Source organism: Diadema setosum, chromosome 9, assembly GCF_964275005.1.
Source record: "Diadema setosum chromosome 9, eeDiaSeto1, whole genome shotgun sequence".
NCBI lineage: Eukaryota > Metazoa > Echinodermata > Echinoidea > Diadematoida > Diadematidae > Diadema > Diadema setosum.
In genome coordinates this window covers 6,189,856-6,216,197 of record NC_092693.1, presented here as the reverse complement: position 1 = coordinate 6,216,197, position 26,342 = coordinate 6,189,856, and the positions used below count along the sequence as shown (strand labels likewise).

At 37.6% G+C, this 26,342-nt stretch overlaps 2 protein-coding genes across 2 annotated transcripts; one reads left to right on the top strand and one right to left on the bottom strand.

The window, feature by feature from the left end:
- Positions 1-285: 285 nt before the first annotated feature.
- Positions 286-13,945, bottom strand: LOC140232648 (ubiquitin-conjugating enzyme E2 C-like). The gene is made up of 5 exons (XM_072312749.1): positions 13,629-13,945; positions 6,573-6,603; positions 5,700-5,786; positions 4,720-4,924; positions 286-2,669 (listed from the first exon to the last, which is right to left on the bottom strand). The coding sequence occupies exons 1-5, from the start codon at positions 13,733-13,735 to the stop codon at positions 2,560-2,562; spliced, it is 540 nt and encodes a 179-aa protein (XP_072168850.1). The 5' UTR covers positions 13,736-13,945; the 3' UTR covers positions 286-2,559.
- Positions 13,946-15,357: 1,412 nt separating this feature from the next.
- On the top strand, positions 15,358-26,108 carry LOC140232781 (mitochondrial calcium uniporter regulator 1-like). Its single transcript, XM_072312896.1, has 8 exons — positions 15,358-15,382; positions 16,115-16,210; positions 17,995-18,098; positions 19,029-19,130; positions 22,912-22,953; positions 23,695-23,766; positions 24,764-24,878; positions 25,828-26,108. The coding sequence occupies exons 1-8, from the start codon at positions 15,358-15,360 to the stop codon at positions 25,884-25,886; spliced, it is 615 nt and encodes a 204-aa protein (XP_072168997.1). The 3' UTR covers positions 25,887-26,108.
- The last annotated feature ends 234 nt before the right edge of the window (positions 26,109-26,342 follow it).

Sequence of the window (26,342 nt, the reverse complement as noted above, 5' to 3'; positions counted from 1 at the left end):
GTCGGTATTACCGGTCATTAGTAGGTGGTCAATGGCAAAAACTAATGCCCACCGGACATGTTAGGCAAAATCAAAGACTTGTCACATGATTGCTCTCAGCCAACCATTTGATCAAAATCCATATAGCCATTTCATAATGAAGCTTATTCTTTTGCCCTGACAGACAGAATAAAAGCAGAGTTGACTGTGCATAGTAATGTACTGTAGAAAATTTCTGAAGGCCGCCAATGCCCCAAACGCCCTCCATATCAAATTGTTGGAACAAAATTGTTGCAACTTTAAATATACAAAACTGAGGCTCAAGCTTTCTTTCATTGTATAAATCTGGAAATGAGTCCACTTGATCATTTATTCAATACAAACTCAAAATCAGGATGAAAAAGATGAAAATCGTACCACACATAACAGTTATAGCATACACTAGGCACAGATCACACGTGGGAGTTACAGGTTGCAATACCAACATAAATATACTACATACAAAAAAAAAAAAAAAAAAAAAATCACATACACAGAGACTCCAACTCTCCCTCTTTCGACGGGAAATCTCCCCCCGAAAGCCCATTTTTGCAAAATCTCCCCTTCTCCCGCTTGAGATTTAATTTCTCCCGCCCTGTCTCTGTGTCTCCTGCTTGAAATGATTTCATACATGGTGTCATCCGTTGAAAAATAAGCTTTAGATAGCACGAGAGAGCATCTAAGAACCCTAGAGCTGGACCCCGGCCGCATGGAACTTCGCGCTCTTGATGTGCGCTTCGCGCACATCAAGTTGGAGTCTCCCGTTTGCTAGGGGTTTCAGGTGGGAGAATCTCCAGATCAGAAGGTGTGTGGGGTTGGAGTCTCTGCATACATGTAGCATTTACATATGAACACAGATATCAAACCAATAGGTATTTAATTTTTGTCATGGCAAAATATAAGCTATGTGTGCATGATGCACCCCTTGCTGAGGACGGTATCTGGTGTACACAGGCTTGTTTTGTATTTAATGTCGGCATGTAGATATGAAAAAATAAAATACATTGTAATTTGCAAAGTGGCAAAACTATCTGAAGTCATTATAGCATGAACAAATTTTTAAAAAGGAGAATGTTGGATGCATACAATGTATGTGTCAGGAGAGAGTGAGATCCCGTAATCGAGCCCATAATCAGAGTCGAGGAGAAATGAGACGAGCCTGACGGTGGAGCTTGTCATGCCTGTGAATGCTGGCACTTGATGACGGAGCCTAGCCAACTGGAGTTTCACCGATGTCGTCCCTTTAAATGGTCCAAAAATGTGTATGGATGATGGATTGGCCCCAGATAAATCTGGCACTTGAGGATTAGCAACATGGTACTCGCTAAAAACCTCAGTGGGCGCATATTACCCGTTAAATGTAATGTGCTGAATATTTTTTTTTTCTAAAAAAGCAAAACAAAACACACATTTGTCCTGCATCATAAGCCAATGCCAGATCAACTTCCTAACTCTCTCACAGATTACAAGATGATAACTTGGTGCCTCTCATTGCAAATTCATCACTACATGGCAAAATCAATGGAAGCTGAATAGTACACTAAACAGAGTGACTACATGCTGTTTTATATATTTCAAGTTTAAAAGGTATCATCCTGAACTAACCACTAACAATTCTTAAATGTAGAGCAGCATGCCTGTCTTGTCTGATTCACTTGTACCAGTAACACCAGTTACTACCTTGTACTTTTATTGCTCCTTCATTCCCAAGGTTTGTTGCCTACTCCCCCAATTATCAAAATGCAATCATACCTGCGACCTGAACTAATTTTTCTTTTTCCTGCATCAGATACAGACCTTCACTTTCACTTGTGAAAGCTGTAATAAATGTGACACTGTCAATAAACTTGACGGGGAAATTGCGTCATGCAAGGCACACTGGACAACTTGTATGTTACCCGTAGAGACGGTGACTTCATAGAGTGGGCATAACTTGTACAACATGGATGCCTGGATTCAACTGGTTTGTACAAGCTGTAGACGAGTTTAGTCCAAGTAAACAATACACTTGATATGTCATCCCACACAGATATTGATCGCACCCACAAATACACCTCACACAAACACATAAACAGGAAACAAAAGTAATTTGCTAATTGGAACTACTGAAATTTGCACATCTACTCATGTACTATATCATATGAATAATCATTACACATACAAAGATTCATCGCTAACATGCTACAGAACCATTCACAAGTAGGGCCTACCTGGTACATCGCACATTTTTCCATGTCTATGTGTACTGTACCAGTACCCACACCATGCAGCTAAACATAGTTGGGTTTAACATGCACATTCACACACAAACACACCCTTACATCCATGCACACAAACACTCTGCAAATCTGCCCCATACTTGAGAGCAGCTAACACCATAGTTTCTGTCCTATATACACTTTGTACAGCTTAGCATCGTCGGATGTGCGGTTTTCTTATGCAATCTCCAGATCAGGTTTCATTCCTTGTGGCATTTTGTGTCCTCCCATGATCGTTTCAGATAAAGTTTCTAAACATCATACATCATCAGTGACAGGGCCTTCATTTTGACGTTGCCTTCTGGTATTTCTCGAGTACAGTCTTTTTGTACAGGACTTGGTTGCTCCACATATCAGCTGCTTGAACATTTAGCGGGCTGTCATTGTTAGGATCTGTGAGAAAATGACAACAGAAACCAAACATACACTGTAAGTACAGGATATTTGGTTTATAATATATATATATGTATGATCTTTATGATGACATTGATCTTATAGTCAAATCTCTGTGGAGGCATTACTCTAATTTGTGAAATATATCATGTTGTATAAATTTTTGCAAATTTTGTGTCCTGCTGAACTAACATGAAAAGAAGAGCACATGAATATTTTTGGGAGATATTCAAACATGTCCACAAAATACTCATGTATGTGCCATTGTACATTAACATTAGTGAAGTTTACCACAACTGGCCAAGCATGACAAGTCAATCACAAAACATTCTCCACTTATATAATAGTGCAAAAAGTGAGAAGATTTGTGTGATTCCCCCTTCCCCTGACCTACATTACAGTGCACTCCTGTTATAACAAACATGGTTATATCAAAATGAAAATTCAGACCCCAATATGTAGTCATTAAAGTCTAAGATACAAAATTTGGTTATAATGAACCCGGTTATAGCGAAATTTTTGTTATAACAAAATCTTTTTCGAGTACCATTGGCAAGGAAAAATAAAAGAAATGTGCTCTGTTACAACAAATTGCGGATTGCTTGCGAAAAAAAGCAGAACAAACATTTACAAAGTGTCTGCATGAGCGGAAGCTTCAAATCTGCTTTCGCTCCATGTATCACACACTGTTTCTGAGGAGAACTTACTCTATTCTGATACGTTAACCCGAAATAAAATAAGGTTGGTTGTTTCCAAGGTTCGTTATTACGAAACACAAAAATTCTAATATACCTAGATGTTCGTCAATTAAAAAAATGAAATAGGGTTTGCTATTATGAACATTTTGGCATTATTCTGAAGGTTTGTTATTCATAAGGTTCATTAACCCAACACAGAGTTTATTATGAAGGATAGTTAATCCGTAAATGATAGGAATATTCTTTATTCCAGTTAATCTAAAAGAGAAAAAACAAAGGTGCATACACTAACAACACTTTGGAATTACAAACCATATACATGTATTGTCTTTTGATAAATGAATCTTTGTAATGGAATAATGAACTTTCTCGTTTTTGGAATAACAAACCTTCGGAATAACGAACCTTTGGAATAACGAACCTTATTTCATTTTGTTTCGAAATAACGAACCTTATTCATTTTCTGATCAACGAACCTTCGGAACAACAAATCTCATCCCACTTACGAATTCAATTACGAACTTTCAAAATAACAAACTGTAACCTAATCCTAAAACATCACATTTTATATGTGCACATGTGTTTTCAAACTAGGCAGGAAAGTGCAAATTTATCCTCTCTATTAATGTAACATTTACACGAAATTAATGAGATAGCAGCCCACTGGCATAGTTTCCCAGTGCATTGTGAGTATTAGATTTAATAGGCATGGTTTGCCTATTTATACTGTATTTGCTACGTTATATCGAAATTTCATTGTAGCGAAAGAAAACGGCCAGTCCTGAGGATTTCGTTACAACGAGAGTGCACTGCATTCTATACATTTCGGCCTCCGCTGTCCTGAACATCTCTGTAATTCAAAAGTAACTTCTTGCCGAAACATGGAACATAATTTCAGCAAACAGGAAGAGGAAAATTCAAAGAAGTAAAAAGCTGACAAAAACATAGAAAAAAAAGTAACAGATGAAGTAAAACATAGAAGGAAAAAGAAGAAGAAGAAGCAAGAAGTAAAAATATGAAAGAGCATGTAGTATAGCTATAGCAAGTCAGAGAAACTGAACCTGGACAAAGCTGGTTTAGTCCCACATATTTCATATCCAATCATTTTCATGAATGGGAGCTTTTATTACAGTCAAACCTGTTGTCTATAACAGCCACTTTTTTCATCTCCCTTGGGTGGCCACTATTAGTAGAGACAGATTTGACTGTATTTGAATTTTTACTGTTACCAGAGGAAACCATTATGTTGTTATGAGAGCAATTACCAAAGTTAACCTTGAGATTGATATAGAATGCAGCATTTTAACCACATTTAAGCTGGTACAGAGAAAAAGAGAACACATCATGCTCACCTCCAAGTAGAATTTGTAATGACATGAGAATTTGGCTAACTTCGTAGAGGGCTGACCAGTTCTCCTTCAAGATGTCCAAGCATATATTGCCTTCTTGGTCGATGTTTGGATGGAAGATTGGCGTCACAAATTTTATCGTTGGTGGAGAGTATGGGTAGCGAGATGGGAACTCGAGAGACAATTTGAACTTCAGAGTCTCATAGGGCTGTCCACAGACATGAAATGAAAAGAAACATCATACACGATCTCCATAAAAGGATACTTCTACTGAGTATCTTAATCTAATGTATGTAAGATTTATTGAATATCTTAATGTATTCCTATGCTATCCCTTTTCTGAACAAAAAAAAAAAATGTATACAGTGGACTCCCGTTATAACGAAGTCCTCGGGACCGGCAGTTTTCTTTCGTTATAACGAAATTTCGTTATAACCGAATGAATAAACAATAAAAATACATAGAGTTGATAATGTTGCGGCCCTAAATTTTATTTCGTTGTAACCGGAATTTCGTTATAACCGTGTTCGTTATAACGGGAGTGCACTGTATTAATACAGCTAAGCCCATTCTGACTATGTAGGATTAGATCATGTTGGACAAGACCAAATGACAAAACAGGCTTATGAGAGCTATAGTATTATCACAAAAGCCTGTTCCTAACTGGCTTTGAATCACTCAAGGGATGTCAGCCCATCTGAAACATCAATCTCACAGCATTTGCTCAGCCCTGCTTTGTACGAGCTCAACCCAAGACGAGTGCAAATCATGGTGTTCCTGGAGGAAAAAAAACTTGACAAACAAAGGATAAGAAAAAAACACACTCTATCTTCTACAATCATCATGTACTTTGTACTTGGTATGAAGCCTACAAAGAAATTTAGAAACAAAAAAACAGAAACCAGTATCATCTTCGCAAAGCTCTTTTATGAGAAAGTTCCAGTACAGTTCCAGTACTCCTGCAAATTTAGAGGATATCTCACCGATCCAGCTGGTCCTTCTATTGTTCCGATCCACCTGAAGATATTATCACCATCTGGGAAAGCTGAGATGCCCTTTCCACCGCATTTCTGTCAAATATAATTTAAAAGGTCAAGGAACAAACCAATAATGAATAATGCCTCCGGCACCACTTCGTGGCGGAGGCATAAAAATGTGATGATGTTCATAGTTGGTATTTGAGAGTCATGTTAAATTTCTTCCAAATTGACACTATATTGGCAGATGACATGACATTAGTTTTCAGATAGCAGTCTATTTCAAGTCATGCTGCCTTCAATTTCTACTACCACTGCCATGTACTGAGTGTCAGTTTTGTTTCTTCTATCATCCCAAACTTCTATGGGATACCATAAAGCTGCACTTTAATACGGTAGTATCAAGAGCTTTCAAATCCCTAGACTGGGTATCTAACATTGCAATAAAATGTTTCACTTACATTTCTCCAAATGGCACTCTTTTCCAGTTCAGAAATGTTATATTGCATAGCTTGTCATTTTGAGACTTTGGGTAATTTTTTTTAGAATATCTAGGCTCATGTATCACATGAATTTCTTCTAATGGCTTAGGCTGTCTTCAACATGCCAATAAATCTTGCATTCTTGATTAATGAAGATCTATTATAGTTTATACACTGCATGTATTACACTAGGACAAAGATGTAACTATACAACTACAAGAATCATCTCCTTAAATTTGCTGAGATTAAATACTGGCTATCATTTCAGGTTGTTAAATAAAGTGTACATATTTTTGAGATTCCTCAAATAGATAATCTAGCTGATCAAAAGTTCTGTATTTACACATCATCACTGGAAACTGGAAAATACATGTACCTCCTGGTTCCTGTAACTTACCATCATGAGATTCATAAGTTCTTTGTGGAGCCTGAAAATAAAGATACAAATACATACACTAGTTACAAAGGAGGATAGTCACTGAAATGAAGGCATTAATATTCCCGAAAGAAATTGGAGATCCAAAGGCGATATATGTAAAAAGGTAGTTCCAGATAAAAACTGCAACAATTATGGTTTGAGAAACATGCAACTGAATCACAAAACATACCAGGCCCAAAGTCAGAGGTAGTTTAGATCTAAGATCAAATTCATAGTTTCAATTATTATTAAGTCCAAGGACCATTACAAACAAGCAGGAAAATAGGCATGCCTTACACATGTGCATGGCTCAGATCAAGGGTACACTGCACACTGTGCAATAGTGTGCTTCTGAAAATTCTAAATCAAACTAATGACCTGGGGACATGAAGTACCATTTTCACTTTTGAAGGCATCGCACTAGCTCCAGACAAGGTTTCGGGTTCATTGCTCCGAATTTAAGTATTTTACACTACAGCATTTTTATGGTTAAAAAATGCCCATTTTTCATGCTTTTTTTGTGTTACATGCAGAACATGGATTTTTTTTGGACACTTTAATTTTCACTTTTACATTTTGAAATATGAACTGATTTCAAACTTTCAATAAAAATTAAGTATCAAATTGCAGAATTCTCATGTTGTTGACTTTTTACATCACTTCTGAATTTCCAACAGCCTTGAGGCAATTTGTATGTCACGTACAAAACTTTTGGTATCCACCAATTTTTTTGAAGTGAAAAAACTTGTGGAAAACAGTACATATATTCTTTTTGATATTCCCATTCATAGTATTTTTACTTCAAATTGAATTCACTGCAACATTAAGTGCACTTTTCAATATTTTTACAGAACTTTAAAGAATATTAAAATTTTTGGTGTCCAGGGTTATGTACGTAACAGTGTACAGTAAAACGAGGAATGTTCGCGTGCATTTTAATTTCGCGAATTTTGCGAGCGCCAAGATTCGCAAAATTAGAATGCATGCGAAAATTCTTATCAATGCATTGTATGCCAGTGGCAGTTCGCTAAAATTTCATGCATGCTGCAAAAAAGGTCGTCGGCTCCAATTCACGAAAAATTCATGTTACGAGTATATCATGTTTTACAGTGTATTATTATGTTAACACAATCATATTTTCTTACAAAAGGCAAATACCAGGCAGCTAATGCCTAAGTGCAAACCATTCATAACATTAGTTATGAATTTTAAACCTACCATGTGTCCTTCAAAATTGGTCTTGAAAGTGGACATCGAGTTATGTACGTGACAGGTTATGTACGGAACATACCTTTCAATTCACTATGAAAATTACACATTATGAACTAGTTTCTGCATTAAACGAGTTTTATATATCATAAAACTAACATATGATGCAGTATTTGGTACCCTGGGGTACCAAATGAAAATTCGCCATTTTGTTGAATTAATTATTTTTTTTTCAGCGCTGTACCCTGGCTTACCAAAAAATGTGTCAAAATATTTTTTAGTATTATTATGCACAAAAATGTTTTCTTATTTGTGATTATGCATCAATTAATGCATGCAAGTGTACTTCGAAAAACACCTATATGGTGCTAGTTCATTGCGACGACTTTGCCGTATCCGAATTCAGAATCGGCGTGTCTGAATTCGGATACGCATTATAAATAATGGGCATGAGATGGCGCTATACAACGCGGTACCCCGGGTTACAACGGTACCCCGGTGTACGGCGTGCCGAATCATATGGTGAGAGGCAGACTCCAATCTTAGCTAATTGACCCAATATGATGTAACATACATAACGTGGACACCGGTGCCCTAGTTATGTACATGTCACATGGTAAACTTTGGACTCTACAAGCATCTACATTGTACAATTTGTTTAAAAGTGTTCATGTCATAAATAATAGATAACACTCATGATATGATTGGGTGTTTTTGGCAAAAAATGAACTTACATTAAGAGATAAGACCATAACATAGGACACCGAGTTATGTACATAACATCTGTTATGGACAACGTTTTTTGTTCTTGATAGCTGGTTCAGAAGTTTTCACAGATAATATCACCCTCTGTGCCAGCATTGTTGTATACTGCTTCACTGAACAGCGTGATATTATTATTTTTGGATCAAATTAAGAAATGAGAAGAAAGTTTGTATGGCAGAATGTCAAGTGTTACATATACATAACTCGGTGTCCATATATATTTCAGGAAATACCTCCAATGTTTGTTCGAAAAATCTTACTTTTTTTAACTGATTTTATTTCTTTTAGGGGCAAGTTTCACCACACACTGAAGTATATTTGCAAAAGCGAATTTAAAAACAAGATGAAAGCATAAAGAGGACACCGAGTTATGTACGTTACACTTTCTGACCACCAAACAAGGCTCGCTGATTGCCAGATGTATGTTTCATACTCTGGCACTTACAGTAAATATTTTGCAATGTTTGGAGATTAAAAAGAATAATGTTACTGAAGTCTGTATGTTAGTTTCAAATTTTTAGATCAAATGTAACATTTTGTGTCCCTTGAACTGAGCCATGCACACATGCAAGTGTCAGCGCACATTGGAGGACTGGGAGTGTTATTGCCATACGTGGTGATACATGATATGTTTTGGCAATTTAAGCAGTTGAAATTTGCATAATTGGCTAAATCTTTAAATTTGAATTAGGCGAGGTCTAGACTTCATTATTTGTAAATTTTGGCCATAAGCGACATAATGTCTAAATGAAGTCATAATTATGAACATAGGGCCGCCGAGGGTACAGGGTAGAGCTCGAGAGGGTATAACTCGGAGCGCTCCTTGTAAGGGTAGACAGTTATACTGTGGGAGCGCCCTGAGTTGAAAGAGTGCTGTCACTGAACGTTGGAAGACAACCCCAAATTTTTGTGGCTCTATAAGTTACGTATTTCATCAGCAAAAGGCTTACTTTTTTATACTCTACATGTACGTCTCCAATCTAATTAATTCTTACCGACTATTTTACACTTTGAAACTGATCCTACGGTCTTGAAAAGACGTTTTTCTACGAGTCCATCTCCATTCTCCATTCAAGAAATTTTAAGTACTTAAGTTGGAATTTACCCGCGATACTACCCCCTACCATGACTCAATATCCTTCCCTACACAGCCTGAATGCTTTGCGTTCGTCGTTCGGGCTGTGTTTCGCAGTTAAAGAGGGTACAGCTATACAGCCAAAGGGAAATGCCATTTTTTTCCCTTTTTTTTTGTGGCAAATTTGCAGATTACAAGAACTGTTCCTGCAAAAGAAGAAGAAGAAGAAATCCTTTTACTTAGACTCGTAATTCTCGCTATCGTCAATGACGTAAGAAGTACCCGGATGTGGCTTTTTTGTCAAGATTTAATGCACTTCCGGGACTCTTGCACTTCTGGTGCAGAGCATATTTTGCACAGCGCTAGCGGGCACGTACGTGTACCTTATACCTAGCGTCGCGCCAGCCATGGATAGGCGGCTGTACTCAAGCCAGCCAGGCCTGTGATACATACTGTAGCTATAGCCCACGCATTGCCCTAGGCCTTGCATATATGTACATGTATAGTATGCATGCAGCGCACGCTTTGTATACAACAACCTAGACATACTGGTACTGCATGATCATTGCATTCGACTTGCACATCAGTCATCTCTGCATACGCTGAATATAATACTGGAAAATATTCATCCACATGGATATCGTCATGGAATGCCCATCTTTTTTTTATTTGTACTCTGTCGAAGTGCCATGAACACAATCGGGAACGAACCATAATCTCGAACTTATCCCATCTCCGAAGCAATTTCTTCCTAGCAAGTCGCACGCGCTGTGGAGTCACCAGGAAACTTCACCCACGTCATGCATGCCTGGGATATTCTGTAGATTTGTTCGTTTATTGTCATGCGATCAACACATGGCAGCTTCGCAGTTCATATACCGGTAGTCGTATTCACAGCAATTTCTCTAGAATGGAGAAATTTCAAATCATATAAAAGCTAAAATTCAAGTCAAGGAAACAGTAAGTACACGTAAGAATACAAACGGTTGTATAAAGAACATTAGTCGTGTATCACGTGCGTACAAACGGAAGTGACTTGGCTCCCGAACTATCCCATAATGCACCGTAAATGACGCTTAAATCAACATCCGGGTACTTTTTACTTCATTGGCGATAGCAAGAATTCTCGGGGTCGGCATGACGTCACAGTCACGTGATTTCCCTAACGACCCGATCCGCCATTTTGCCTAAGGTGCAAACAAAGGGCGTCGTGAGCAGAGGATAGAAACGTACGCAGTGGGCTTCTCCACTCTTTGGTTACAAGTTTGTGGTCTTCGAATGTCAACACGCGCCGCACGCGATTGGAGATCAGCTAGGGCAACAGATTTCCATCACTCTCAAAAGACATAAAATTTCTAATTCACCTTTTTCCTCCATATAAACACAAATAATTGTAATCCAAATGTATTTTACCATAACAGTAACTATACACAGCCCTGTCACTGTACACAAGTGTAAGTCGCGACAGGGCTGTACGGTGTGGACACTATGTAATCTCAGGATTCCGAGGCGCCAACTCGATTTTGAATTTACTGCACCATATTTGTTACTAAGACTACATAAGGTGAAAACTTTATCTATTTAGCTACCCGGTACCGTTTCCAGCTATCAGTATTGATACTGATACTCATTTCACAACTTACCAAAAATTGCACCTTTTTTAATCCTGTACGCCGCAGAAATCGTAGAAATTGCAGAAATGATTCAAAATGTTGGCGCAGCACTGGGCAAAGAGGGCGCTGTCGACTTCGCGGGCTTACAAACTCTAGCAGCGCAATTTGCATTGTTCAAAGCTGGGAAAGGTTTATTTTGAATGGCCCAGCGATGATCACAGCATTCCGGGTTAAGATTGGACTTTTTGCTCAGTGTATATTGTGTGAGGGCTCACTATGGACTGAAATACCATGCTCATAGTCCAAGCATCTCAATTCACGTGAGTGATTCGTAAAATTTGTGATAACATTAACAATGTAGAAATTTTCAACAGTTTTGTTGTTGTGTGGCCGTGTTCATGGGGTTTAGTAGATATGTGTATCGGGTTTCGTAGATATACATGTGTATCACACACCGTCAGACGCTGTGCTAGCGCTAGCGCACGGCGTCTCGTCAGGCTAATATAACAGGAGACAAAACCATTTTTAATGCGAGAATACTTTTGATTTCGAACGGATTTTAGGTGGCATGGTGGCAGGTGGCGCTCCCCAATTCATCGTTTGAAAAATGACCGCACGAACGTCTATGGCAAGTCAAATGATCATTCACAATATTACGAAGTTAAATTTAGCGCTCGAACAACTTACTAGTACTTTAGTCAATAAACGTAAGTGTACCGATATAGTGATTGAATGGAGCATTTGGCTTGCCATAGACGTTTGTGCGGTCATTTTTTAAACGAAGGCGGCGATGAATTGGGGAGCGCTGCAAAGAAGTGCACCAGAAAACAGGAGGAAACAGTGGAAGAGGTGAGTCAAAATGTTTAATGATTAATCCTGTATATATTTTTTCCAGATTGGTTTGAAAACCAAGCTGGAAAAAATAATAATTAAATTCTATAACTATCTTTATGCGGGGGGAACTGGGTCGAAGTTGCGTTCAACCAAAACGATTGAAACCGTCGCAATAGCGTATGTATCAATGGTGTCTGTCAAAGAAGCGAAAAACTGACCCAGCAAATGTTATTAGGGTAACATCCCCAGTATTCGGTCACTTAAGCTTTTTTGCAATATTTTTCAAACTAAAATAATACATACATACATCATATCTACAGCAATGTATGTGAAATATATCAAATTTCTTTAATCTCAACTTTCATTTTGTTAAATATCTCACAGAATTGCACAAAATCCCAAAATATTTCACCTTGAAAAGTCCCCAGTATACGGTCACCGGCACCAGTATTCGGTCACGCGATGTGCGCGTTCAAAGTCAATGCGTGTTCAAGGCAGCTGAAAAATGCGCGCGCACGCTACCTTGTTGGCGCAAAATTGCATCGGGGACGTTGCGGCGACTGTTGGTGACCGAATACTGGGGCATCGGCACTTGCATTCAACCCTTGTACATTGGGAAACTGTATTGGCACGTACGGAAATTTTGTTTTTCTTTTGCGTTTTTGAGGATACCATTACACTCCAAAACCAAGCTTGCGATAAGCGAAAAATCCCGCGAGAGAACGGCGTATTTCTCGTTTTTAATAGCACTTTTTCGGCGACCCGTACTCTTAAAACTGGGCCTTATCCGCGCACGCTTTTGGAAAGTAGCGCCGATTCTGCACTTTTGACGGTAAAATTTGGGATTTTGGATTTTTGGAGGGGGCTAAGGGAGTTTCCTGTTGTGAATGAGTGTGCAAGTATGTGATTTGCGTTTGTTGTGACAATTGAACTTACTGGCTGGTGACCAGTGATAAGTTACCGAATACCGGGGGCTGACCGAATACTGGTGCCCTTACCCTACTGTACTATAAATGAGAAGTTTTTCGCGGAATTAGACATAGGGTCTACTTGTCTGTCAACTGAAATCCTTGCATCTGATTGGCTGAGAGCAAATTTGTCTGACAACTTTGTCAGACAAAATGCTTCATCAAGTTCATGAAATGCCTAGAACTTATCTAGGCTCTATACCCGCGTACCGCTTCTTTTATCTTCTGGTCGGCAAATCATGAAACAAATTCGCCAAATTCTGCTTTAGAGAAGGTACCTAAAAAATTGGTATAAAATATTTAAATTTTATGCTTATTTTATGGGATTTTATTGTGTTTGTGGAAGAAAATTTTTAGTCCGCACCGACCACGTATAGACCTAACACCGTTAGAACCTGTGTAACGTTAGTGATAAAGTTTACATGTTAACACACACACACACACACAACACATGCATTTCTCAACAGTCTTTTTACAATTTGCCATAATCGTGAAACACCCCCCTCCCTTGTTGCAGGGCGTTATGACCACTGGCACTGACTAGTGATCGTAACCAGCATCGTATACTCACCGTTTGCTGACTGAGTGTCCGTCTTTTTTGTTTGGCGAGTCGCAGTGCTTCTCCTTTCTCCTTGTGGCTGCAGCAGCTACAGCAGGATCAACATTTTGAGACGCCATGATTTTTGTTGGACTTGTATGTATGACTCAGATGATGAAGAATAAAACTACAATTTGCTACCGCTTCTGGGTGATTAGGTCTCTGCACGGTCAAATTCGTTACTACCTTGTGAACGAACGGCGGATAGAGATACTCAGCTCAGTAGGCCTACTCAATCGATCAATGAACAACTGTACGGCCAATGTAGCCACGGTGTGTACGGCACGGCTACGGCGCGGCAGCTCATACAGTCTGCAACGCAGACGGAAGTCGATTATGCAAAAGATTATTTAAAAATGGCCGCTGAGGTATCTGACCAATCATACAGGCTTTACAAACACAAGTAGAATTATTGTCCAATCAACGTTATTCTATTGTCTGCGGTCTCGTGATATCATCTACCATCAGCATTGTGGGATATCCAACATGGCAGCCTCCATGACGAGATCGAGAATATTTAGAGACGTTATCAGCGTATCGTCTCTTGCGCATAAACGAGATATTTTGTCGAAATGTGTGAGGAAAAGTACCGCGGTATTTCAACTGCAAGGTAAATTCGGTAAACTTATTGTTTCCGTATGGGGTGGTAGTAACTGAACAGTCATCGCGGCAGATCTCTTTCAGCGTCTTTCAATGTAATAGTCCCATACGTGTGTTTCCGGGTGTTGCGTACTCAGCTACGTCTAGACTCTGAGACTCTAGTCTACACATTGTCATTGAATAACTGCGACCAGCCCCATACGCATAGCGTAATGCTAATGGGGCTGCAGGCCTGGTCGCAGTTAGTCTACACAGCACCAGCCATCATCATCTAATAGATCTACTCTACTAATACTACCTATAGCTATCTACAAATACAGGAATCAGAGTTGTGATGCAATTAAATTACTAACTTAGCCACACTTAGTACAGACTATACAACATTTGTACTACACTGTCACTTAGCCCCGGAGACCGCGCCGCCAGGCGCGGTCCTGGCGGCTTCCCCGCAGTTTCGCTTATGTTCGTTCAAGTATTCTGTGCGCTTGTGCAAGTGATTGTGAATTCTGTGAACATCGGTGAGCTGCTTAGACCTCTATAAGACATCATTTTGTGCATCACAAGCAATGAAATGCATCAAACAGTCGCCGATGATAGTCATTTAGGTTTCATCGACCCATGTAAGTATTCCTAGTAGTTTCTGTTGAAAAATTAAGGAAATATAGCGCCGCAAAGGCACCCGTTTGTTCAACATGAAGATATGAATGGGAGCACGGCGCAGCCGCTCCGCTCGCGCTCCACAGAGTCTACAGATGGGGGGGGGGGGGGGGGGGGGGAGGAAGATTTGCCTATGGTCATCAGGCGGTACTGTGTTGGGTAAGTGCCAGTTGCAAGCTGGGAGCGGAGTCTTGAGGCATAATGGAGGTGTGGAGTCAGGGAAGCTGGAAACAGACTAGTAGGGGTCTGAAGACCTTGGTTCTACATTGTTTCCATGGAGCAAGGGAGTGCCTAGTATCTATGGCAAAACGAATCTGTGCAATGTGGTGATCATGGACAGCTCGACGACACAGCCTTCTCCAGCTTGGGTAGTTGAAGTTGGAGGTGTCTGAGAGGAGAGGGGGTAAATTGACATAAACTTATTAATCAATGTTGATGAACGAACATGAAGCAAATGGACATGAGAGCTTGTGAGTGGGGCCCATTAAGAATGTACATAAATATACAGATTGGGGGGGGGGGGGCCTACAGGTCAATTACATACGTGTGTAAATTCTGCACCAATAATGTTATCTCCCATGCCAAAATTTGACCGCATGCAAAAATATAGGTTCCTAGTATGTAGCCAGCAGACAAATCTTGGACTGTGTTATGGTAGAATTATGGGAAGCTTGGTCTATTTTGGTAGGTAAAGAAGAAATTAAATTTATGTGGTACAGTACAAAGCTTTATGTTAAAATAGATTGAAGACTGAAGCTTTGGCAATTGATTAACAGGCTTGTGTATCTTCCCTCATCTATATCAAACACAATGTCAGTGCTTATACTTTTTGATTCAAAAGAAGTTATTTTGTATGTGTTGGTTTTTTTTTTTTAATAAGTGTTGTATAATATTTTATTAAGTCAAATTTTTGATATCATTTGTATTTATTTACTGGAATACATCTCAAGAATAATTTGGAATTTACCTATAAATGCAGTTCATTGATTGAAACAAAATTTCAGGATTTATGTATCTATTATATATACAAATTATATATTCATCTTCTTCATTCCCATCCTAGATGTACCTATGTGACTTACCTAGATGAAATACCTAGATGAATGTTAACCAGTTGGCTGTTTCCAGTGGATGTAATTCTTTTATATATATATATTTTTTTTCTTTTTAATGTTTTGAATGACCATCTTGTCAATTGACAGGTTCTTTTCTGCCAAGGAGTCAAATAACTACAGTGACTACACCAGAGAGAATATTTATCGATACGCACAGTGCAGTGAAGGCCATGGAAGACAGTGGTAAGTGAAAACTCATGAAGTGTAGTTGTGAATGTGCATTAGAATGTGGATTTCAAAATGGATCCTTTAGCAGCATAGATGTATAACATTCATGACGTATATCGTCACTGGGGCAACAAGACCTCGTATCTACAAAATGTCAAAATGTTCAGGAGAGCCAAAAAACATGGCGGCCAAGGCACTATACCAAATGGGACAGCTGTTCCTTTGACGTGCCATGGTGGCATCATTTTTGGGGTAAGACAACTACGATTTGGACAGGACATCACTTAACCGATTATTTGACCATAAATGCAAAAAAGTCATTTTCACCAAAATTGCAGATACAAGGTCTTTTTACCCCAGCGACGATAAACAGTATATCAATAATAGAACAACTGATTAAGATGAATCTTTTCGGTGGGGCAACCAAAGTTGTCACAAGTAGAACATCTTAATCCCTCAACAATGATTTGTTTGTAATTATGTGTGTGTGTAAAATGCCTACTGTTTGATGGTTTGTGTGCTTGTGAGAGTTTATCCTTCCAAAATTAAAAATGGAAATTAGGATTGTCTATTGAAGCAACCAGAAACCACAAGTAGAGAGAGAAAAGAAAACAAACAAAAACCTTGTGATTAAATCTTTACTGTCATACGTGTATGCATCCACCCAGGGAAAAACTCACAAAAGTAGGCCATGATGAATTACATTGTTTACTATATAATTGTATTTTATAAAGTAAGCTCTAAACTTGAAAATGATATATATAACTAAAACTTGTTTACATAAGAACATTCTAACCTATTCATAAAGTTATTGAAATATGACAGAATTTAATGGTGCAGTTTCATAGAAAAAATGAAAAAAGAGGATTTAAAGTTTTAGTTCACTTGGGCATGCTGCTGAATTTTGACAGTGGGTAAAAAAACAGAAATTATACCAGGTAGGACCAAAATAAAAAAATATGAGTTGGTCAACCCTAATGACATATTTTGATCAATTAAAGAGAATCCTTATCTGCAACTTATTGTTGGTTTTGACTTTTGAGCTTGTAACTCGGTCTGTGATTTGTGCCATATGGTATTAGCAAAGTATGAACCTGATGATATGTGAAATCTCAGTGGTGTTGTTACCAGTTTTGCTTCATAGATGGATATATCAATTGTTTTTTTCAGTAGTCACAGTATATTGTCAAATCTTAATAAGTTAGAACATATTATTTATGTATGTTTGTATGCCAAGCCACTGGTGATCTACATTATTCTTCTCTCCCACTAGTAGAAATGAATGAGTAAACAAAGGGTTTTTTGTTTTTTTATTTGTTTATGTGTGCCTTAAATATTTTTGTTGCATGTGCTCGAATTGATTTAACTCACTGTCAAGTCCCATAGTCTTGATTCACTTTCATTTTGAAGGATTAGAACAACATCTCGTATGATAACAAAAGTGGAGTTCATCAAGAAAACTGAAAAATGAGATAATGTTAATTCTGTGACAAGGTTACCACAGCAAATAACAATATTATTTGAAAATGTTACATTTTGAAAAAAAAATGAAAATTTTCACCAAGAACTCCTGGGCACTGTGAAATAGCTGAATCATGAGAATTTGATATTAACATAGTAAAGTGGATTTGCAAGTAAATGAGTAACATCTTGTCAATGTTTAGTTCAATCAGTGTTTTTAAACTTTTTCTAAAGTTTTGTTTAATTCATTTATTTTTCTAATTTCAACTTATTACCTTATTAATTTATCTTTTTTATTTCATCTTATTATCTTATCATATATTTTATACTTTTCCCAGGAGTAAAAACAACTGAAGCAGAGTGCCTTGTAGCGATTCTTGTCGATGTTATGCAGAAAAATGCTGAGCTGAATGAAAAGGAGTTAGTGACGAAGGAGCAGCAAGTATGTTATGTTGATTTTGTTTTTTTAATTCACAGCTCAGAGAGAAATAATTTCATCCAACTAATGCTTCCTCTGTCGCTACAACAGTGGAGCTACAACTTTTGTAGCTCCATGCTACAAACCTAATCTCTACAGGTGTTGTAGGGATACATGTCCTTTACACTCTTTGCACCTTTTTCTTTTACCATACTTCATTCTTCTATGCTCAACTGAGTGCAGAGAACTGGTTGACTGTTTCCTGATTTATTCACCCTTTGATGTTTGTAATCTGTCTGTATTCTCTGCTAGCATTGTGTTGTCTGAGCTCAATTTTGAACATTTTGTGTGTAAACTCAACTGACTGCTTGCTCTCTGGTTTATGCCATATCAGAACTGCACATAGTAAACACTCACAATAACAACTAGATACATTTGGTTTCTGATGTTGATTTACAGTAAATAAGCACTAGAGTTTACTGTTCAAGTTCAAGTTCAAGTTCACACACGCACACACACACACACACACAATTTTCACACTTCAGCAGTGTGAAAGTATAATCCAAAATCAGAGTTTGGCGATAAAACAAGAGGGGATCAGATAGATCCATAAATTTGTATGTTTTCTTTTGTGTGGAAAAGGAAGTTATTCATAATTATCATTTCTTGCATATTATTGACATGTACATGCTACGTAAGTTGTAACACCATTTCAAAATCTTTATTAGCACAAAAAATTGACTTGCCAGACCTTTCATCGTGTTGTCATAATATCACAGACACTCATGGTACATACCTACATATTGTTTCAGAACTATGATAGGCCCTACCTAGATATTTGTGTGTCTATGCAGATCTACATTATATCTCATAGATATCCTGGATCATGTTTGTAATCTGTGTGTTTGTCATGTTGTATTCCCCACAATGATGGAAATCACTGTCACTGCTTAGGAGATTGTCATCCAGCAGGTCATGTCCCACATAGCGTCGGTCAAGAAGGACATGGTGATCCTGGAGAAGAGTGAATTTTCGGCGTTACGAAGCAAGAATGAGGTTAGGCAAGAAACAGTTTCTGTGACTTAATCTCTCAAGAAATGAGTGACATTTCCCTATGTAGCGCTTACTTTTTAAAGTGCCTCCAATGAAATTGCTGTGTCTGTCTTCCACTGATCACACAGGCACACACACACACACACATACATGCACATGATATTTCACACTTTAGTAATGTGCACATACAAGTACATTTCTAAATGCTTTGCAACCATAATCAATGCATGGATTCAAAAAACAATCAAATCAGTCAAATTGATGTGTTTTATATCTTAACCTGTGTCAGGCACCTCATCATATATTCCATGCTTGTTTTAAACTCTATATGCACAGACACTTGACTGACTTGTCAAGCTTTTTCACAAGCATTTAGTGGATAGTTAATCCCCAAACACTTGACCATAATAGAAGAAAGTATTAAAGCCAGTTAACTCAAGCATGACCCGCTCTGGCCTAACAATGACTCAATCCAAGGAAGGCCATTGGATTAGTGGGTGAGGAGATATGGACAGTTAAGTCTTTGGACATCTGGGCCGGTTGAAAAGAACTTCAGTAGATTTACAATAAATGAAGAAAGCACTGTGAGAGTTAATTGTATCCCCCAAACAGAGTTCAGAGGTTTCTATGGTTTGGTCTCTCTATTTTATTCAAACTTGCTGTTGAGGTTTATGGGAAGTTATTCTAGAAGAAAAGTTTGCATTGACATATATTGACAGCGCCCTCATTGTTTAGACTTTTGTAGGATGACATGTCATATTCCTGGTATGTGCTGCACCAGCCTTATTTCTCAATGGATTTCATTGCATCCTGCAACAGTTGCCATATTATACAACAGTTTGGCCTAAAATGCATCATCCAAAAAGTCAATCAGATGGGTATGGGGGATGTGTTCGGGGGATACATGTGCTCAAACAGGTCCCCAGTGCGAGTGCTCTAGTTATTATTAGGAGGAGCAAGCCAGGTTTCTTCCACTCTACTGTGTGCTTTATTTGAAGTCAAAGAAATAGAAGCTAGCAATAATGAATCTGAGAGGGGGAGGGGCTTTAGTTGCTGAATTATTAACAAAACTTACCTTTGAATAATTTGTTAGTGAGACAATTACAAATACAGTTAAACTCGCATAAGTCGATCTTCTCGGGACTGAGCAAAACACATCGACTTAGGCGAGTTTCGACTTGTACGTAAGTCGAAAAAAATCGACTTAGAGTTACACCACACGTACATATGTATAATGTACATGTATGTTGTCTACTCTGGAGCCGAGAGCTGGAGCAGTGTGCCCGATATTTGCCCTTCAGCAAGACACTTTATCCACATTGATGCAGGCCAGGGCTCCACACTATAACTTTTATTTTGGTGGCCCCAAAATGATTGATTTTTATTTTTTGGTGGCCCGAACAAAAAAAACAAAACAAAACAAAACAAAACAAAACAAGCAAAACTAAATCGGTCCTACGTTCGGTCCGAAAGTTACCGTTATTTATTTCTGATTGTAAAAGCAATCATCCACCATTTACAAGTATTTTAACACCTTCCGGAGCCGAATGTTGCCGTTAATCATTTTCAAATGTAAAAACAAGCAACCGACATTCATTCTAGGATCTTACGGAGCTGAATATCATCCTTATTCATTTCCGAACGTGAAAGCAAACATCCGCTTTTTATTTCATCATCTAAATGAGCCGATTGATACCGTTAATCATTTCCAAATGTAAAAGAAACAGTCTGTTACTTATTTTAGCATCATACGGAGCAGAATATTACCGTTATTCGATCTCCAAATTCAAAAGCAAACACCCGACATTTATTTTATGATCGTAAGGAGCCGAATGTTACTGCTGTCCACTTCCGAAAGTGAAATGAATCATCTGACATTTATTTTGGCATCTTCAGGAGTCGAATGTTACATGCTATTTACTTTCGAACGTAAAAGCGAACTTTCGGCAATTATTTCATCATCGTACTGAGTTGAATACTATAGTTATTCATTTCCGAACGCCAAAGCAAACATTCAACATTTATTTTAGCATCTTCCGGAGCTGAATGTTATTGCTATTTACTTTCGAACATAAAAGCAAACATAAGACATTCATTTTATCATCGGACGGAGTTGAATACTATTGTTATTCATTTCCGAACGTTAAAGCAAATATCAAACATTAACTTTACCATTAAACGCAGCTAAATGTTACTGTTATTCATTTCGAAATTTAAAAGCAAACATCCGACAGTTATTTAGCATCGTATGGAGAAGAATATTACTGCTATTCACTTCCGAACGTAAAAACAATCATCTGACATTTATTCTAGCATCTTGTGGAGCCGAATTTTATTGCTATTTACTTTCGAAAGTAAAAGCAAACACCCGACATTTATCTCATCGTCGTACGAAGTTGATTATTATTGTTATTCATTTCCGAACGTTAAAGGGATAATTCGACATTTACTTTAGCATCTTCCGGAGCTGAATGTTAATGTTATTTACTTTCGAACGTAAAAGTAAACATCCGACATTTATTTCATCATCGTACGAAGTTGATTATTATTGTTATTCATTTCCGAACGTCAAAGGGATAATTCGGCATTTACTTTAGCATCTTCCGGAGCTGAATATAATTGTTATTTACTTTCGAACGTAAAAGTAAACATCCGGCATTTATTTTATCATTGTATGGAGTTGAATATCATTATTTTTCATATCCGAACGTCAAAGCAAACATTCGACATTTATTTCAGCATCTTCCGGATACTTTTTTTTAAATCCTTATTCATTTCCGAATGCAAAATCAAATCTCTGACATTCCAAAAGTATAAGCAAACATCCGACATTTATTTTAGTATTATACGGAATCGAATATTACCGTTATTCATTTCCAAAATTAAAAGAGCAAACATCTGACATTTATTCAGCATCTTATGGAACCGATTGTTACCGCTTCATTTCCAAAACTGAAGGCAAACATTTGGCTTTTTTGGTGGCCCGGCGTGCGTTTTTGGTGACCCCGGTCGCAAATTAACCATTCGCGAAATCGTGATTCGATTCGCGAAAAGACTCCGCTAAATATAAGGCATAGATCGCTACACTCGGCAGGGGCTACGTCGTCCTTTCACCAGGTCTCGTTACAAAACCAAAATCTCGCGTGAGTTCTTGCGTTACCTATCGTTAATGTTAACGAAACATCGTTAATTTGCGCTAGGGATTGTTACTCATCGTTGCTACAAACGTTAATTTTCCCGATCGTTAGTTTGCGTTACTAACGATTCAGGTGAAACCGCTTGCATTAATGAAACGTTAATGTTTATTTACGCAGTTTCTTTTGGTATATACTGTATGTAAACAAAAACTGGCGTCTCGTGATTTTGACAGTGATTTATTACACAATAAAATCTTATTCGACTTAGGCACAGTGAATTCAATGGTTTTTCCGTGAAAGTGTTCTTGGAATTTCATCGACTTAAGCGAGTATTCGACTTAAAAAATTCGACTTATGAGTGAATTAATACACGTAAGTCAATGGGGAAAGATCGGGACTTTTTAAAATTATCGACTTGCGCGATTATTCGACATATGCGATGTCGACTTAGGCGAGTTTAACTGTAATATCACTTTTTGATGAAAACATATAAAACTGAATTTCCCAAGTTTCCTTACTTTGTTTAAAACTTCCATTCTTTTTACTATATTGATGACTGGTATTTGGCTTTTATTATCCAAGTTATTAGTGTCATTTTGAATATATCTTGCATCTAATGTCTCTTTTTGTTCTTTCTGTACTTGCAGAAATTGGAGATTGAAATGAAGCAACTCAAGCAACACCTTGCCGTAGGTTTCTAGTTTTTGTTGAAGTATGAATATTTTGTACAGTGCATTTATGGTATATGAATGTGTTCACTTAGGAGTAATGCATATATTGTTCACCACTGCTCCCAAATAACTCAAACAGCTTTTCGTTGTTTATTATATGCTCATATGTACTAAGCTAAAGTTTGTTGGAAAAAGAATTGATGGTATAAGGCATATTTTAATGGAAAGTACTCAACATTATTCCAGTTACTCCTGTGTTCTTAGATTATTTTTCAGTAATACTTCACAAATTACTAAACTACAATGTATTAATTTTATCAAAAATCTTGTAATCTTCCTACCTTTGCATATTTGTGTATTCTTTTCTTTTTCTTTTTTTTGTCTAGGTATGTAGTTCAGTGTACATCACTATTCAAATAAAATTCTCCTGTTTTTTTTTTTTTCTGTCTATAAAACTCTTGATGAAATCCAGTACATAGGCTTGAAAACTTGCCCTTTGAATAATTCAAAACCCCTTTCTCAGAGTTTTAATAAAATCTAAAAATCAACCCAGATTTTCTCTCAAAACAGAACTTTTTACCAAAAGCAATGATGCACACTGGCACTAGTCCAATGGTCCCTGACCAGTAAAAATCACTGTTGGACTAGTAACCTTTTTTCAGGAATGGACCAGTAAAAAATAGAAAAACTAGGTAGGTCCTACCTACTGGTCCAACAGACAGGTCGAATGATTTGTTTTTCTTTCTTTTGTAATCCCAGGATGAAATTCAAAAGCTTGCCAACACAGTAAAGCTGGACATCAATCTAGAGAAGAGTCGGTCAGTTGAGATGGTGAGTGGCAAACAGCAACTGTAGCGTTACTTGTGTCTTTCAAAGATGTGTGACTGGTCCCAACAGTAGCTTTGCACATTGACAACTTAATAATGAGTTTTATACAAATCTATTTATTTTATGAACTCTGTGATTGTACATCTGACTTTGTGGAAATAGCTTCAAAATTATATATGAACCTGCTCCTGACAAGTTAGAGGCAAATGGCATCCTGTAATTAGAAGCCACAGTCTGAATTCAAATGATCCTAGATGTGTAGAGTGTCATATTGATCAATGTAAATTCGGCATCCTGTTTTGGACAGGTTGCAAAAGTTTTTTGCAACTTCATGTTTAAGTTGACTTTCATGAATAAATAAAGTAACAGACTAGTAGAAGTGTCACCAAGATTGGACATGAATTAAGAGTGTGAAGGAATTTTAAAGTGTTGCTGTTTTCATCTAATGATGATATTTGTCACAACTACATATATGCAAATCAGATAGAATGACAATGTCTTTCCATCACAAGTCCTCCACAGCCTGCACATAAAGCTTTACAAAATGTGGTGTTTTTTTAATGAAATTTATAAGATTAAATTGCATCCTTGATACCAAATTTTAAGAAAGTGGTACAAGTGTAGGTGATGATGGCTCTAAAATGAAGAGCATTGTAGTAGCAAACATGTCAACAAAAAACAGGACATCTACAATAGATTTTGCAATTATTACCTCACTTCATTGGCATTTGTGGTCTTCAGCGATGTGACTGCTGTGTGCAACCATGTGAAAAATCAACGGCGACATAAACTGGCATCTCGCTTCACAATCCACTTTTTCTATGTGTACGCACTACAGCATGTCTTGGCATTAACATTTTCCATTTGACCCTGGGGAGACAGTAAATTTGTTGTAGTGTATATGATATGAGATGATATCCACCATGAGAACATATTGTGATATTGCCTCTACTGCCAGTCAATATCTACACACTGTCATTTGCTTGTTTGTTGTCGGCAGGCTGCGGGTCAAAAGCAAGAACTCGAAAAGGTGAACCAGATGATTCGGACAGAGGTGGCCAACATGACCGCCAAGCTGGAAGCCACCAAGACAGAATCATTCAAGTATTTTGCAGGTAATGCATGTTATTTGGGCAAAGACTGTCTTTAGGATTCCTTGAAAGTTAGGCGTAGGCCAAATGGCTTGATATGTTATACGTAGAAACCAGACCCCAATGTAGTTTTGAAAACGATAATATGATGTAGGAAAAAGAGCCACATTTTGCCAGAAGTCATGTCCTGAACTGATGAACCTTGTGATGTCAAGTGATGATGATGATGAATGCTATGATCTGTTGGTAAGATGGTACTGCTGCTGCCGATAATTATGATCAACTTTCTTGCAATAATAGTTGCACTTGTAACTAGAGAAGCACTCTGAGAGGGCAAACCTCCACCAAGCAGCTCATTTCCACCCATTTTTATACACATACAAAGTATGCAAAAAAAAAAAAAAAAACGGCCCTGTTTCCTAATTATAATGAATCCTTTGATTGATGAGTGCCTCTACCTTAGCTTCTTGCTGCGCCTTGAGCAAGCGCTCAGTTTTATCATGTATATGCGCAGTTTGAATTCCCTCATTTGTTGGCCTTTTTCCCAATGATAAAGAATCCTTCCAAAAAAAAAAAAAAAAAAAAATCCCCCAAATCCTGGATTCAGACGGTGGTTCAGAATACTACATATTTGTACCAAAATTTGATAATCTGTTTCTTGTGTCATTATGAACTTTTCCAGCAAATTTCATCCAAATCGGTTAAACCAGTGCCAACAAAAACATAACCTTCTTAGCTGAGGTAATTAGGGAATTGATGATAAATAGTATTGATGCTAATGATCATTATGAGGATGACAACAATGAAGAAAATTATTATGATGAGAATGTCATAGTTATGAAAATTCAAGTAATTGATGATGATTATGGCAATTCATGTTCATTGTAGTTAGTATTAATAGCAAAATGTATATAGATCATGACTGAAGATTAATGCCTGGGCTTTTTTTTGTTTCATTTTCTTCCCATTTCAGGCACAATCCTCGGCTGCCTTACATTAGGTCTCGGCTTCTACCGCATTTTGCTCATGTGACACCTGCCATCACGCGATTACCATGGTTACAATCTCATTGGCAATAGAGGATTTTTTATATTTTTATTCTCTGCAGATGCTACAATACTTTCCCAGGGTTGCTCTCAATAAAAGCTGACATACAATTTTCCCTTTCATGGGTATGTCACAACACTAGGCATGGCTGATATTATGGTTATTTTTGCACGAGTAATTTTTTTGCGCTCGGCTGGGTAAGATGAATTTCACATGTTTTTAATTCCATGGAATCAAGACATCTGTTAATTGACCATATGACAGGCAAAAATATGTGCATGTCTTTATTTTCGCGCTTATTTCTAGTTGTGCGAAATGCGCGAAAAATTTCCACTATTACAGTAATTGTTTGGCAACATTCCTGGATGTAAATGTGCTAGATGTGGTAACAATTGTCAATTCTTCAAGTGCATCAGCAGTGATGTGATGTATATGTTTGGA

Coding starts and splice junctions, on each gene's coding strand:
- LOC140232648 (XM_072312749.1), bottom strand. CDS start 13,735: ATGGCGTCTCAAAATGTTGATCCTGCTGTAGCTGCTGCAGCCACAAGG. Junction 5,787..6,572: donor AACTTATGAATCTCATGATG/GTAAGTTACAGG, acceptor TATATTTGACAG/AAATGCGGTGGAAAGGGCAT. Junction 2,670..4,719: donor ATTACAAATTCTACTTGGAG/GTGAGCATGATG, acceptor ATTTTCTCACAG/ATCCTAACAATGACAGCCCG.
- LOC140232781 (XM_072312896.1), top strand. CDS start 15,358: ATGAAGCAAATGGACATGAGAGCTT. Junction 15,383..16,114: donor GCAAATGGACATGAGAGCTT/GTGAGTGGGGCC, acceptor GTCAATTGACAG/GTTCTTTTCTGCCAAGGAGT. Junction 22,954..23,694: donor AACTCAAGCAACACCTTGCC/GTAGGTTTCTAG, acceptor TTGTAATCCCAG/GATGAAATTCAAAAGCTTGC.